This window comes from Dipodomys spectabilis, unplaced genomic scaffold, assembly GCF_019054845.1.
Source record: "Dipodomys spectabilis isolate Male_0828 unplaced genomic scaffold, ASM1905484v1 ptg000069l, whole genome shotgun sequence".
NCBI classification, from domain to species: domain Eukaryota; kingdom Metazoa; phylum Chordata; class Mammalia; order Rodentia; family Heteromyidae; genus Dipodomys; species Dipodomys spectabilis.
In genome coordinates, this window is record NW_024870746.1 from 5,001,887 (window position 1) to 5,015,190 (window position 13,304).

Below are 13,304 nucleotides of genomic sequence, written 5' to 3' on the forward strand. Positions count from 1 at the left end.
GCATGAGACCACCTTCACTGACCTCTTTGACCGCAGGTCAAAGGTGGAGCAACCCCAGGATGTGGTGACAGGCAACCCAACAGTGGTGAGGCTGGTGGTGAGATTCTACCGTAATGAGCGTGGACAGTGTGCCCTGCGGGAGATCCTGGGCAAGGTTATCCAGGACGTGCTGGAGGATAAGGTGCTCAGCGTCCACACAGACCCTGTCTATCTCTATAAGAACTGGATCAACCAGACTGAAGCCCAGACAGGGCAGCGCAGGTGAGCAGATGGATAATGGAAGAGCTCTCTTTGATCAGCTCCGGCATAGGTCTCCCTGGGGAAGCTTGGGTGTGTTTGAAGGTGACATATAAGCAACCATGCTGATTTATAAAAAAAATGACACTAGCACTATAGTAGTAAATAAGGTAGCCTTTTAGCCTCCTCCACTCCCCACTCCCCTGATTAACAGTGCTTTGTTACAAATGATCCCAGACCTAGTGGGTTTAACATAAGACGAATATGCAAATATGCTTAATTGCTGTGTCAGGGCTTGTAAATGATGTGCCAGGTTTGTTAGGAATTTAGTATAGATAACATACTGATAGGGGTATAGATCTATGTTCAGAGTTACACGTGTCAATAGGCAAATGAAATAGTGGGAAATATAGATTGGCTCTGTAGGTTGGGAGTATTAGGTTCATGGGTACAAAGAAAAGAGACCTGAAATCCTGGTGGCTGTTCTGGATAGCATGAAAGCTGCAAAAGATTATTTGACTGTAGCCCTCTAGTTTCTTCCAGGTCCTCTTAGGAGTCTTTACACAGATGCTGGGTCCTCCATTCTGTTGTGCACTCTGCCAGCCTCCTGTGGGCACAATTCTTTCTACCTCACCTTCCTCCCACATTGCTCCAGGCTTCCCTGAGTCCAAGCATGTCTGTGTGAAACCCTGTTGTTAGAGAGAAATCTAGTGGTAAGGAGCCTCTGGTTTCACCTTGAATGTCTCTGCCCACAGCCATCTTCCCTATGATGTCACCCCTGAGCAAGCCTTATGCCATCCCGAGGTCCAGAGACGGCTAGACATCTCCCTGCGCAACCTCCTTGCCATTACCGATAAATTCGTAGTAGCCATCATTTCATCTGTGGACCAAATTCCGTATGTATGAAAGCTTTGCCCCAGGCTAGGCATGGAATGTCAAAAGGGCATGGGCTGGGAGCATAAGCTCAGTGATAGAGCATCTGACCACAAGCATTAAGCTCTGGGCTTAAACCCCAGTACTAACAAAAAAGGAAAAAGAGGGCTGGAAATGTGGCTTAGTGGTAGAGTGCTTGCCTAGCATGAATGAAGCCCTGGGTTCGATTCCTCAGTACCATATAAATAGAAAAGTAGAAGTGGTGCTCTGGTTCAAGTGGTAGAGTGCTAGCCTGGGGCAAAAGAAGCTCAGGGACAGCGCACAGGCCCTACGTTCAAGCCCCAGGACTGGCAAAAAAGAAAAAGAAAAGAGAACCAGGTAAGATGGGGAGAACAGAGCAAGGCAATAGTCCTAAAAGGAGGAAAATAGTAAAGAAATGAAGCTGGGGCTGGGAATGTGGCTTAGTGGTAGAGTACTCGCCTAGCACCTATGAAGCCCTGGGTTCAATTCCTCAGTACCACATAAACAGAAAAGGCTAGAAGTGGTGCTGTGGCTCAAGTGGTAGAGTGCTAGCCTTGAACAAAAGAAGCTCAGCGACAGTGTGTAGTCCCTGAGTTCAAGCCCCAGGACCAGCAAAAAAAAAAAAAAGAAAAGAAATGAAGCTGGATATGCTCAGAGGGTTCCAGATGTATTGTGAATAATCAAAGATGCTGTCCGTAAGCTGAGCTAGAATATAGCAGGCAAGCCTTTCTGTGGCCCATTAGGATTTCACTAGAGCCAGAGGAGAGAACCTGAAGTAGTCATGCTTTTGTCTCAGACCTATTATCTGAGAACAAATAGAGGTAAAATGGGACTCCTCCTTAGTTCACAAAGTGAAGACAAGGAAGGAAGTAGTCTTCAAACCTGTAAAGTACTTTCCAGTTCTCTCCCTTCTTAAATTTTACTCAAAAAGGGCTGGGAATGTAGTTCAGTGGTAGAGCACTTGCCTTGCATGCATGAGGCCCTGGGTTCAATTCCTCAACACCACATAAGCAGAAAAAGCCGGAAGTGGCACTGTGGCTCAAGTGGTGGAGCTCTAGCCTTGAGCTGAAGAGCTGAGGGACAGCACCCAGGCCCAGAGTTCAGGCCCCACGAGCCTAATTTAAAAAATTAAAAAAAAATTTTTAATAAGTTTTTTATTGTGAGAATACTGTACAGAGGAGGGGTTACAGTTACATGGGCAAGGTAATAAGTACATTTCTGATCAAGCATTGTTGTCTCCTTTGTTTTCCTCTACCATCCCTTCCCTCCCATCTCCACAACTACACTCCCCCTGCCCTCTCCCTGCCCAGATACCAGTGATTCATACCTATAGTCCTATCTACTCAGGATCCCGAGTTCTGAAGATCATGGTTCAAAGCCACCTGGGCAGGAAAGTTTGTGAGACTACTTCTGGCTTTTTGCTTGTTGTTTGTTTTTTTGGAGATAAAAGCCTCTGATTTCTCTGCCTTGGGCTGACCCCAAACTGATTCTCAGATCTCAGCTGTCTGTGTAGCTAGGATTATAGTCATGAGTCACTGATGGCTGGCTCTAAGAACTTTTTGTAGATGACAGGATATAGTAATTAAGCCCAAAAGTAGAGAGCTGCAGCAGAGGATCAGCTTTGAGTAGCAGAGGGACAGTGGTTGGGGTCAACTCTGGTGTGGCTGAGAATGAGAGAGGAGGCAGCCAGGTACTCAGACCCTGAGCCCTGGAACAGAGGTGGAAAGAGCCACAGAGCACCTATTACTTTGTCCCCCAGGTATGGGATGCGATATGTGGCCAAAATCCTAAAGACTACACTGGCAAAGAAGTTCCCCAATGCTACTGAGAGTGAGATCTATAAGGCAAGTATTGTCTTACCTCCTCCCTCCCAGACACAAGAAAAGAAAGATATATAAAAAGCCCAAGAAGAAAATATGTCGGACTCCACAAATCAAGTTTGGCACAAAGGCAGGCTTTGGGTAGCTGATGGGGACATGGGTAGGATAGGAGCTAATTGGACGGCCCTGGGCTTCTTGTCTGGAGTTCTGGGTTCTAGTCCTAGTTCTTGCTCAAATTTGCTGCATGACTTTGAGTATTACCTGCCTGCTTGGGGTCTGCTTTTTTCTTTGATGTGAGAGGACTGGCCCAGGTGGTCCCTTCATCCCTTCATGCCACGTGATCTGGTAATGTGGAGCTCCAGCTGTCAAGGTGGCCTACAGGCTCCTCTGAAAGATTTTCCTCTTCTTCAGGTGGTAGGGAACCTCTTGTACTACCGGTTCCTGAACCCAGCTGTGGTAGCTCCGGACGCCTTTGACATTGTGGCCATGGCAGCAGGTGGTGCCCTGGCTCCTCCCCAGCGCCACGCCCTGGGTGCTGTGGCTCAGCTCCTGCAGCACGCTGCAGCTGCCAAGGCCTTTTCAGGGGAGAGCCAGCACCTGAGAATCCTGAATGACTATCTGGAGGAGACTCACCTCAAATTCAGGTCTGGGGTCCTGTCTTCCAGGTCCTAGCTGTCCTTTTCTCTCTGCTTTGGGTTCACATCCCTCCTGCCCCTTCCCCCTGAACCCATGAGGAAGAAAGGCACATAGGTGGCAGGGATAGGGCTGGAGCTTAGGTTATGGAAGGTCTCCCCAGCAGAGGAGGTTGTTTGGATAGGATACTGGGACAGAAGTGGGGGGGGCAAAAGGAGCTGGAGCTGAGTAGAAGTGTCCTGGAGAGGGCTGGGGAAGGGAAGAGGGGGACAAAACAGAGTACTCTGATGGACCCTCCCCCTGGTGTTAGGAAGTTCATCTGCAGAGCCTGCCAGGTGCCAGAGCCAGAGGAACGTTTTGCAATGGATGAGTACTCAGACATGGTGGCTGTGGCCAAACCCATGGTATACATCACCGTGGGGGAGCTGGTCAGCACACACAAGGTAAGGGGTGGATGGATTGGTAACAGGATGGACTGGTCTAGAAGCAAGGCCCATTTCAGTTCCTGCATGTCCCTCTTCCGCTTGCAGCTATTGCTGGAGCACCAGGACTGGATCGCCCCTGACCACCGAGACCCCCTGCACCAGCTCCTGGAGGATCTTGGGGAGCTGCCCACAGTCCCTGACCTTATTGGTACATGTCCTTCTGGCATCTGAGGGCCAACAGGGAGGGACTGGGACTGACAGCATGTGGGCTTGGCCTGTGAGCATGCTTGCACAACCCAGTTTGATACTACATGTTACACTCTCTCCCTCTCTGTGGTTCTGAGACACAGGTATGTAGTCTGATAAAAAGAGAGTAGAGCCGGGCGCTGGTGGCTCACGCCTGTAATCCTAGCTACTCAGGAGGTTGAGATCTGAGGATCGCGGTTCAAAGCCAGCCTGGGCAGGAGAGACCGTGAGACTCCTATCTCCAATAAACCACCAGAAAACCGGAAGTGGCGCTGTAGCTCAAGTGGTAGAGCGCTCGCCTTGAGCTGAAGAGCTGAGGGACAGCGCCCAGGCCCAGAGTTCAAGCCCCACGACCGACAAAAAAAAAAAAAAGAGAGTAGACAGATGTGGCATATCAATGGGCAATTAAGAGACTTGGGGGGATGGAGCCTGTTTGGATCTTCATAGGTTTCTCTGATGGGTAGTGCCTCCAGGCCTGTGGAATGGGTAGAAGCCAGCTTATCAGGTAGAATGATAGCATTAAGAAAGCTAAGAGCTCCAAACTGTGGGAGACAGCCCCCTGATAACCAGGCTAAGGACATGGGGAGTCACAGCCCCAGTAGAGCAGGTTGATGGGGTACCATGGGGCAAGTATGGGAAGGCTTCCTGAAAGATATGTAAGGAGCAGACCTGCCACAACCCCATCTGTGTGTGTATATGCATGTATGTGTGCCTGATCATCTCATTCCTCATTCCAGGGGAGAACATAGCTACAGATGGACACATGGATCTGAGCAAGCTCGAAGTCTCCCTGACACTCACCAACAAGTTTGAAGGACTAGAAACAGACACTGATGATACCAGTGCCCGGAGCCTGCTTCTGAAGTAGGTGCAATCAAATGGCCACTCTGAAAGGGCCATTCCACCTTCTTCTTGAGCCCTCTTATCCACCAGGAAGTTTTCTCTACAGTCTAACCCTCATTCCCCTTACTGAAGTCTCAGCTATTCTCCTGGCAACTTTAATTCTTTACTCAGAAGCTGAAGGCAAAGGAATGATTAAGATGGACAACTGTCAACATGTTATTATACCATTTTACCAATATGCTCTTTTTATTTTTTTTTCTATTTTTTTTATTATGATTAAGTGGTTACATAATTTCCCAAATTTCACAGTATTGTGGGATAGTGATGCTTAGTTAACGTCACAAACACATTCTAACTTTCATGGAGCAAATTGTCTATCATGGTCTATAATATTTATGAGTTCTATGAGCTTTGCAATAAGTTACTTCTTCCACATTGGGTGGTATGTACATTTATTTTGTTTTGTATAGCAGCAGCTGTTCCTGCTTTCCCACTCATTCCCTCCCTTTCATAACTGCCACTGATTTGCTTAGTTCATTTTGGTCAATGTCCAGTGCAGCTGATGGGTCCTGCTGTTGTATGTTTTTCCTTTATTCCTCTAGTTCTGTGTCATCCTCCTGGTTTCCCTTCAGTGTGCACATATATACCATAGATGTGATCAGCAGCATGGGGTTATTTAGTAGTGATTTGACCAGATGAGCGGAAGTCCTTTGTTTGCCAAGCCTTGTGAATTTTGTCATATCACCTTACGTTTCGGATTTAACATCCACTTATCAGGGAGACCGTGTGCCATTTGTCTCTTTGCTCTTGGCTTACCTGGCTCAACATGATTTCTTCTAGCTCCATCCATTTCCCTGCAAATGCCATTATTTTGTCCTTTCTAATGGCTACATAATATTCCATTGTGTATAGATACCACAATTTTTGGATCCATTCATCTGTGGTGGGACATCTGGATTGTTTCCATATCCTGGCTATTGTGAACAGTGCTGCAATAAACATGGAGGTGCATGTGTCCTTGTATACTGGTTCCTGTTGTTCAGGATAGATGCCTAGAAGTGGTATGACTGGGTCATAAGGGAGGTCAATATTAGCTTTCTGAGGACGCTCCAGACTGCTTTCAAAAGTGGTTGTATAAGAGTACATTCCCACCAGCAGTGTAATAGAGTTCCTCTTTCTTCGCATCCCCTCCAGCATTTGTCATTGGCTGACTTTATTTAGGATGTGGGCCATTCTGACTGGGGTAAGGTGGTATCTCAGGGTTGTCTTTATTTGCATTTCCTTCACTACCAAGGATGGTGAACATTTCCTCATGTGTTTCTTTGCCATTTTTATCTCTTCTTCTGAGAAGTCTCTCTTTAGTTCCCTTGCCCATTTAGTAATTGGTTTGTTAGGTTTGGGAGGGATTAGTTTCTTGAGTTCCCTGTATATACTGGATATTAACCCCTTGTCTGATATATTGCTGGTAAATATTTTTTCCCAGTTAGTTGGTTGTCTTTCTAGCTTGGTTGCTATAGCTTTAGCTGTGCAGAAACTTTTTATTTTAAGGTAGTCCCATTTATCAAGTATCTCTCCAGTTTGTTGTGACCCTGGGACTCTGTTCAAGAAGTTCCTGCCTGTGCCTATAAGTTCAAGTGTCTCTCCTACTCTGTCCTGCAGTAGTTTCAGAGATTCAAGTTTGATATTAAGGTCTGTAATCCATTTTGAGTTGATGTTGGTGCATGGTGATAGGCTGGGGTCCACTTTTAGTTTTCTGCATCTGGCTGCCCAGTTTTACCAGAACCAGTGATTGAAACTTTTTTTTTTTTTTTTTGGTCGGTCTTGGAGCTTGAACTCTGGCTGGGCGCTGTCCCTCAGCTCTTCAGCTCAAGGCAAGTGCTCTACCACTTTGAGCCACAGCACCAGCCACTTCCAGTTTTCTGGTGGTTTATTGGAGATAAGAGTCTCACGATCTTTCCTGTCCAGGCTGGCTTTGAACCGCGATACTAAGATCTCAGCCTCCTGAGTAGCTAGGATTACAGGCGTGAGCCACAAGCACCCAGCTTCAGCACTAGTAGTTGAAGAGGCTGCGTTTCTTCCACTGTATGTCTTTGGCTCCTTTGTTAAATATCAGCTGACTGTAGGTGTGTGGTTTTATTTCTGCATCTTCTATTCTATTCCATTGGTCTTTAGGTCTGTTTTTGTGCCAGTACCATGCTGTCTTTGTTATTATGGCTCTATAGTAGAGTTTGAAGTCCAGCATCGAGATCCCTCCCATATTGTCTTTTTTGCCTAGAATTGTTTTGGCTATTCTAGGTCTTTTGTTGTTCCATATGAATTTTTTGACTGTTTTCTGTATTTCAGAAATGTACGTCATTGGCATTTTAATAAGAATTGCATTGGGGCTGGGAAGATGGCTCAGTGGTAGAGCGCTTGCCTTGCATGCCTGAGGCCCTGGGTTCGATTCCTCAGCACCACATAAGCAAAAAGAAAAAAGCCGGAAGTGGCGCTGTGGCTCAAGTGGTAGAGCGCGCTAGCCTTGAGCTGAAGAGCTGAGGGACAGCGCCCAGGCCCAGAGTTCAGGCCCCACTACCGGACCCAAAAAAAAAAAAAAAGAATTGCATTGAATTTGTATATTAATTTTGGCAGTATTGCCATTTTCACTATATTAAGTCTGCCTATCCAAGAGCATGGAAGGTCTTTCCGTTTCCTAGTGTCTTCTGTAATTTCTTTAAGTTTTTAAAGTTTTCGTTAAATAGTTCTTTTACATCTTTGGTTAGGTTAATTCCTAACTATTTTATTGGGGGGAGGTATTATGAATGGGGTTGCTTCCTTTATGTCCCTTTCTGCTTGTACATTGTCAGTGTACGGGGGCAATATGCTCTTTTTAAAGGATAAGCATTCACCTGAGGGACAATCTGTGAAGTAGGTGGTAGTCTCCATGGGTGAGGAAAGAAGCTCAGGTGTTGTGATAGTCCATAGTCGCACAGCCAATGAGAGACATGGCTGAGTCCTCAGCACTTTTTTTTGTCAGTGTGGGGCTTGAACTCAGGGCCTGGGTGCTGTCCCTGAGCTTTTTCTGCTCAAGGCTAGTGCTATAACACTTTGAGCTACAACTCTACTGGTTTTCTGATGGTTAATTGGAGATAAGAATCTCATAAACTTTCTTGTCCGGCTAGCTTCGAACCATGATCCTCAGATTTCAGGCTCCTTGAGTAGCTAGGATTATAGGAATGAGCCACCAGTGCTTAGCTCTCAGCACTTTAAAAAAAAAAAAAATGTGATCAGAGGATGGCATGAATCTCTTCTTCCCACTTCTGTAAAAGTGAGGTAGGAAGCAAAGGAAGGGGTGACATTGTCCAAGAAGCATTATACTCGTTACCTGACGTATAGACTAATAACTCCTTTGTACAACTCCTTGACAATAACAGTTGTTTTTTTTTTAATAAATTAAAAAGTGAAGCCGGGCACTGATGGCTCACACATGTAGTCCTACTTACTCAGGAGGCTGAGATCTTCGGATTATGGTTTAAAGCTAGCCAGGGCAGGAAAGTTTGTGAGACTCTTATCTCCAATTAACCAGTGAGAAAACCGGAAGTGGCGCTGTGGCTCAAGTGGTAGAGCACTTACCTTGAGCTGAAGAGCTCAGAGACAGTGCCCAGGCCCAGAGTTCAAGCACCACAACCAACCAAAAATTAAAATGAAACAACAACAAAAAGTGAAGGAACTGGGAATATGGCTCAGTGGTAGAGCGCTTGCCTAGCATGCATGAAGCCCTGGATTCGATTCCTCAGTACCACATAAACAGAAAAGGCTGGAAGTGGTGCTGTGGCTCAAGTGGTAGAGTGCTAGCTTTGAGCAAAAGAAGCTCGGGGACAGTGCCCAGACCCTAACTTCAAGCCACAGAAAAAGAAAAAAGAAATGAAATGAAATGAACTCCACGGGGACACAGACAGGAAAGTGTCAGGTACACTAGGAGCTCAGGAGAAAGGACACCTGGGCTGGGAGGAAGAAGTGTGTGCTTTTGCTTAAGTCTCAAAGGAAACTAGTTGAAGGCATGAGTTCTTAGCAACAGCACTTCTTCCCACTCTCCCTCTCTCCCACTCCCAAGCATAACTGGCACCCATGACATAGGGCAGGACACATTCACTCTTGGATCTCTGGTCAGCCCATGTCCAGTCCCCCCCTTTTTTTTTTTTTTTGAGAGTTTTAGTACAGATATAGTATTGGTTTCTGGTGACCCTAGTATTGGTTTCTGGTGATGCCTAAGTTAACCAGAGTTCACAAGAGGCTCTTCTGGCCTATACTTGTTTCACTAGCATAACAACATAACTAGCCCTTTCCAGGTCAGGCTGGGTAAGGTTTACAAATCTAATATTACAGAAAGAATGTCACACAGAGTCTTAGATTTGCAAATCCAAAGGAGTCAGTCTTTCACCAGGAATCAGCTGTGTGTGATGGTTTCAAGCAAGAGTCTAGTCTACTTTTACAGGGTGGAGGTAATCAGGATGGTCTAGGCAGGAATGAGGACATCTTCCAAGTTGGAAGATAGACTGGATCTAGACTACATGTCAACTGGCTGGCACTGAACAGAGTAGAGAAGTGGTGTGGACGAGGATGTGAAAGCCAGCAGTGTTATTGGTGAAAAAGTCTCATGTGATGTCTTGAGGCAGTTTGGCTTGCGAAAAGGGGTGGTCTAAAACTTTAACAGGGGCTGGGAAGGTAGCTCAGCGGTAGAGTGCATGTCTTGCAAGCATGAGGCCCTGGGTTCGATTCCTCAGCACCACATAAACAGAAAAAGCTGGAAGTGGTGCTGTGGCTCCGGTGGTAGAGTGTAGCCTTGAGCTGAAGAGCTGAGGGACAGCGCCCAGGCCCAGAGTTCAGGCCCCATGATTGGCAAAAAAAAAAAAAAAAAACTAACAGGACTGGGAAGGTGGCTCAGTGGTAGAGCGCTTGCCTTGCATGCATGAGGCCCTGGGTTCAATTCCTCAGCACCACATAAGCAGGGGGAAAAAAAGCCAGAAGTAGTGCTGTGGCTCAAGTGGTAAAGCGTAGCCTTGAGCCAAAGAGCTGAGGGACAGCACCCAGGCCCAGAGCTCAGGCCCATGACCAGATCTAAAAAAAAAACTTCTAACATTTCCAACTCAAAAACCTCAATCCTAAGTGGCGCTGTGGCTCAAGTGGTAGAGCACTTGCCTTGAGCTGAAAAGCTGAGGGACAGTACCCAGGCCCAGAGTTTAAGCCCCACGACTGACCAAACAAACAAACAAACAAAAAAAACATCCTGGACTGGAAGGTGGCTCAGTGGTAGAGTGCTTGCCTTGCATGCATGAGGCCCTGGATTTGATTCCTCAGCACCACATAAGCAGAAAAAGCCGGGAATGGCACTGTGGCTTTAGTGGTAGAGGGTTAGCCTTGAGCTGAAGAGCTCAGGGACAGTGCCCAGGCCCAGAGCTCAGGCCCTACTACCGACCAAAAAAAAAAAAAAAATCCGAGTCACAGCACCATAGGTAAGGTATATTAAATAGGTAAGCTTCATTAGGTTGCCGATGAAGAGAACTCCACATGGTATTCAGGCAGGAAAAGAAGTTTATTTACCAAACTGCTGCCCCCATTATGCATGAGAAGCATGGCTAAAAGGGCCCAGTCTCTTTCTTAGCCAGCCCCTTATCTCTCACCACCACCCTCCTCTGCAGCACCAAGCAAATGCTGGCTGATATCATCCAGTTCCACCATGGTGACACCCTCGAGGAAATCCTGGCCCTCTCAGCTTCTAGAGAACAGGTCAGTGGCCTGGCTACCCTACAGGATCTATCTCATGTACCTCACTTTGCCCTAGCACTGCTGATTTCTCCCTCAGTACCTGGTTCAGCAGTTATAACAGTCTGAGAGCCAAGCCTCTGGCCTTCATCCCAGAGGTCACAAACTAAGAAAACAAGCTAGCTTCAGAGAACCTCAGACTTCAGAGTCCTGGGCCTGCATCTCCTCTCCATGCTGGGCTGAGAACTTCTGTGTCAGCTCTTGGCTTGTGGGCATGAGGAGGGCCCAGGGAACCTTCCTGAAGAAAATACCAAGGGCTTCTCTCAAAAGATGCTGGCCCAGCTTACACCTGTAATTCCCAGCTATTCAGGAGGCTGAGATCAGAGGATCACAGTTCAAAGCCAGCCTGGGCAGGAAAGCCCATGAGACTCATCTCCAACTAATCACCAGAAAACTGGAAGTGGCACTGTGGCTTAAGTGGTAGAGCACCAGCCTTGAGCTGAAGAGCTCAGGGCCAACACCCAGGTCCAAAGTTTAAGCCCCGTGACCAACAACAATAAAAAAAGATGCTGGTCCCAGAGGCAAGAGAGGGTGGGTAGTTAGCAGCGGCCAAGGCCAACTGGGCTAGCTGGGGTGAAGTCAGAGCCAGAGGTACTCAGTAGCTAGTAGAGGCATGTCCCAAAACAACAAGAAGGGAAATGCTCTCACACCCCCTGTATCTGTCACAAAGCCTCATTGTTAGGAAGCCATAGCTAGTGCCTATCTGGATCCTGTGTTCTGCAGCTTCTGTTGGGTCTCCTTTAAGCTCCTCCTTTCCCATGTCAATCCATGAGACCTATCCATATGTTGTGAGCTTCTGCTCGGTGTGTTCCCCCAGCTGTGCCCTCCCCTGCCACTTTCCCCACAATCTAAGCTCAGAAAAGTGATCAGGGCTCCTTTTGTTGATGCTGCCTCTAACCTGTTTTAGGACAGGTGAATAGGGCTTAGTAGCCTTCTCAGTGTCTCTGCCCCTCAGGAAGTAGCCCACAAGCGGCTGATGTGCCGACGCCAGGCCAATGAGGCCCAGACCCCGGAGCCACTAAGGCGACATCGCTCCCTGATGGCTCACTCCCTCCTACCGCTGGCAGAGAAGCAGCGTCGCATCCTGCGAAATCTGCGTCGACTCGAGGGCCTGGGGTTGGTCAGTGCCAGCAATGGCTATCAAGGACTGGTGGATGAGCTGGCCAAGGTATCAACCTTTTATGCTCATGTGTCTGCTGTGAGCATGCACTGGGGCATATCCCTGCATGAATGAGTGGGTCCATAGTGTTGGTGTGCTAAGGGTAGGCCTCTCCCTAGTGTGTGCCACCCATAATGGTCACCAGCCAGAAGAAGGCTAGCAGTTCTTTTCTTTCTTCTTCTTTTTTTTGTCGGTAGTGGGGCCTGAACTCTGGGCCTGGGCGCTGTCCCTCAGCTCTTCAGCTCAAGGCTAACGCTCTACCACTTAAGCCACAGCACCACTTCATCTTTTTCTGCTTATGTGGAGCTGAGGAATCAAACCTAGGGCCTTATGCATGCAAGGCATGCACTCTACCACTGAGCCACCTTCCCAGCCCCAGCAATTCTTTTCGAAGGAAAGCTCCAAAAATTAGCCAGGAAGGAGCTGTTCTTACAACTCTTTTCTTGTACCAGGGCTTGACCTCGGGGCTTCATGCTCTTATTTGGCTTGCTTGTTCATAGCTAGCTCTCTACCATTCTAGGACTTTGCCCAAGCTGGCTTCAAACCACCAGGTCTCAGCCTCTTAAGCAGTGAGGATGACAGAAGTGAGCTAAGAGTACCTGACCAGCTGTTCTTTTCCTGAAACACAAGGAGCCTGGAAACTAGCTACTACTGTGTTGGAGAGAGGCCTTAAAGACAAGCCTTCAGGACCTGGTGGCATCCTTGAGTTTATCCTAGGAAAAGCAGTCTTCCTGCTTTTGTTAGTTTGTTTTGCGGGTTTTTGTTTGTGTTTTGTGATGCTGGGTATCAAATCTAAGGCCTTGTGCTTGTTAGGCAAGCACTCTAGGTATAAGCATCACTCCCAGCCCCCTCTTCCTGCTTTTCCTAAACATCCTCAAAGTGAATTAGTGACTTGTTCTTGGACCTGTGTCAGACAGACCTTGAGGCTGGCTGGTCAGGAAGAGCCAACTGGTCTCCTCTCTGGGTCTCCAAACTCCAGGACATCCGAAATCAGCGCAGGTACCGACAGCGTCGGAAGGCAGAGCTGGTGAAGCTGCAGGCCACGTTCCAGGGCCTGAGTGCTAAGACCACCTTCTATGAGGAACAGGGTGACTACTACAGCCAGTACATCCAGGCCTGCCTGAACCACCTGGCCCCCAGCTCCAAGTAGGTTCTGCCACGCCCCCCCCCCTCCTTCCTGTGTCCTCACTACTACCTGTATGCACCTTTGCCCTGGTGTCTCAACTTTGAAGAAGAAATTTAACCCTA

The 13,304-nt window shown here is 47.6% G+C and overlaps 1 protein-coding gene across 1 annotated transcript in view; it reads left to right on the forward strand.

The window, feature by feature from the left end:
* Positions 1 to 13,304, forward strand: part of Iqgap3 (IQ motif containing GTPase activating protein 3) — a 52,839-nt gene that overhangs the window by 36,956 nt on the left and 2,579 nt on the right. Inside the window, exons 26-35 of the mRNA XM_042682282.1 lie at positions 37 to 261; positions 993 to 1,133; positions 2,891 to 2,975; positions 3,363 to 3,595; positions 3,895 to 4,027; positions 4,115 to 4,217; positions 4,993 to 5,119; positions 10,774 to 10,861; positions 11,853 to 12,065; positions 13,036 to 13,202. Coding sequence (XP_042538216.1) covers positions 37 to 261; positions 993 to 1,133; positions 2,891 to 2,975; positions 3,363 to 3,595; positions 3,895 to 4,027; positions 4,115 to 4,217; positions 4,993 to 5,119; positions 10,774 to 10,861; positions 11,853 to 12,065; positions 13,036 to 13,202 — 1,515 coding nt within the window. The remainder of the gene's footprint in view (positions 1 to 36; positions 262 to 992; positions 1,134 to 2,890; positions 2,976 to 3,362; positions 3,596 to 3,894; positions 4,028 to 4,114; positions 4,218 to 4,992; positions 5,120 to 10,773; positions 10,862 to 11,852; positions 12,066 to 13,035; positions 13,203 to 13,304) is intronic.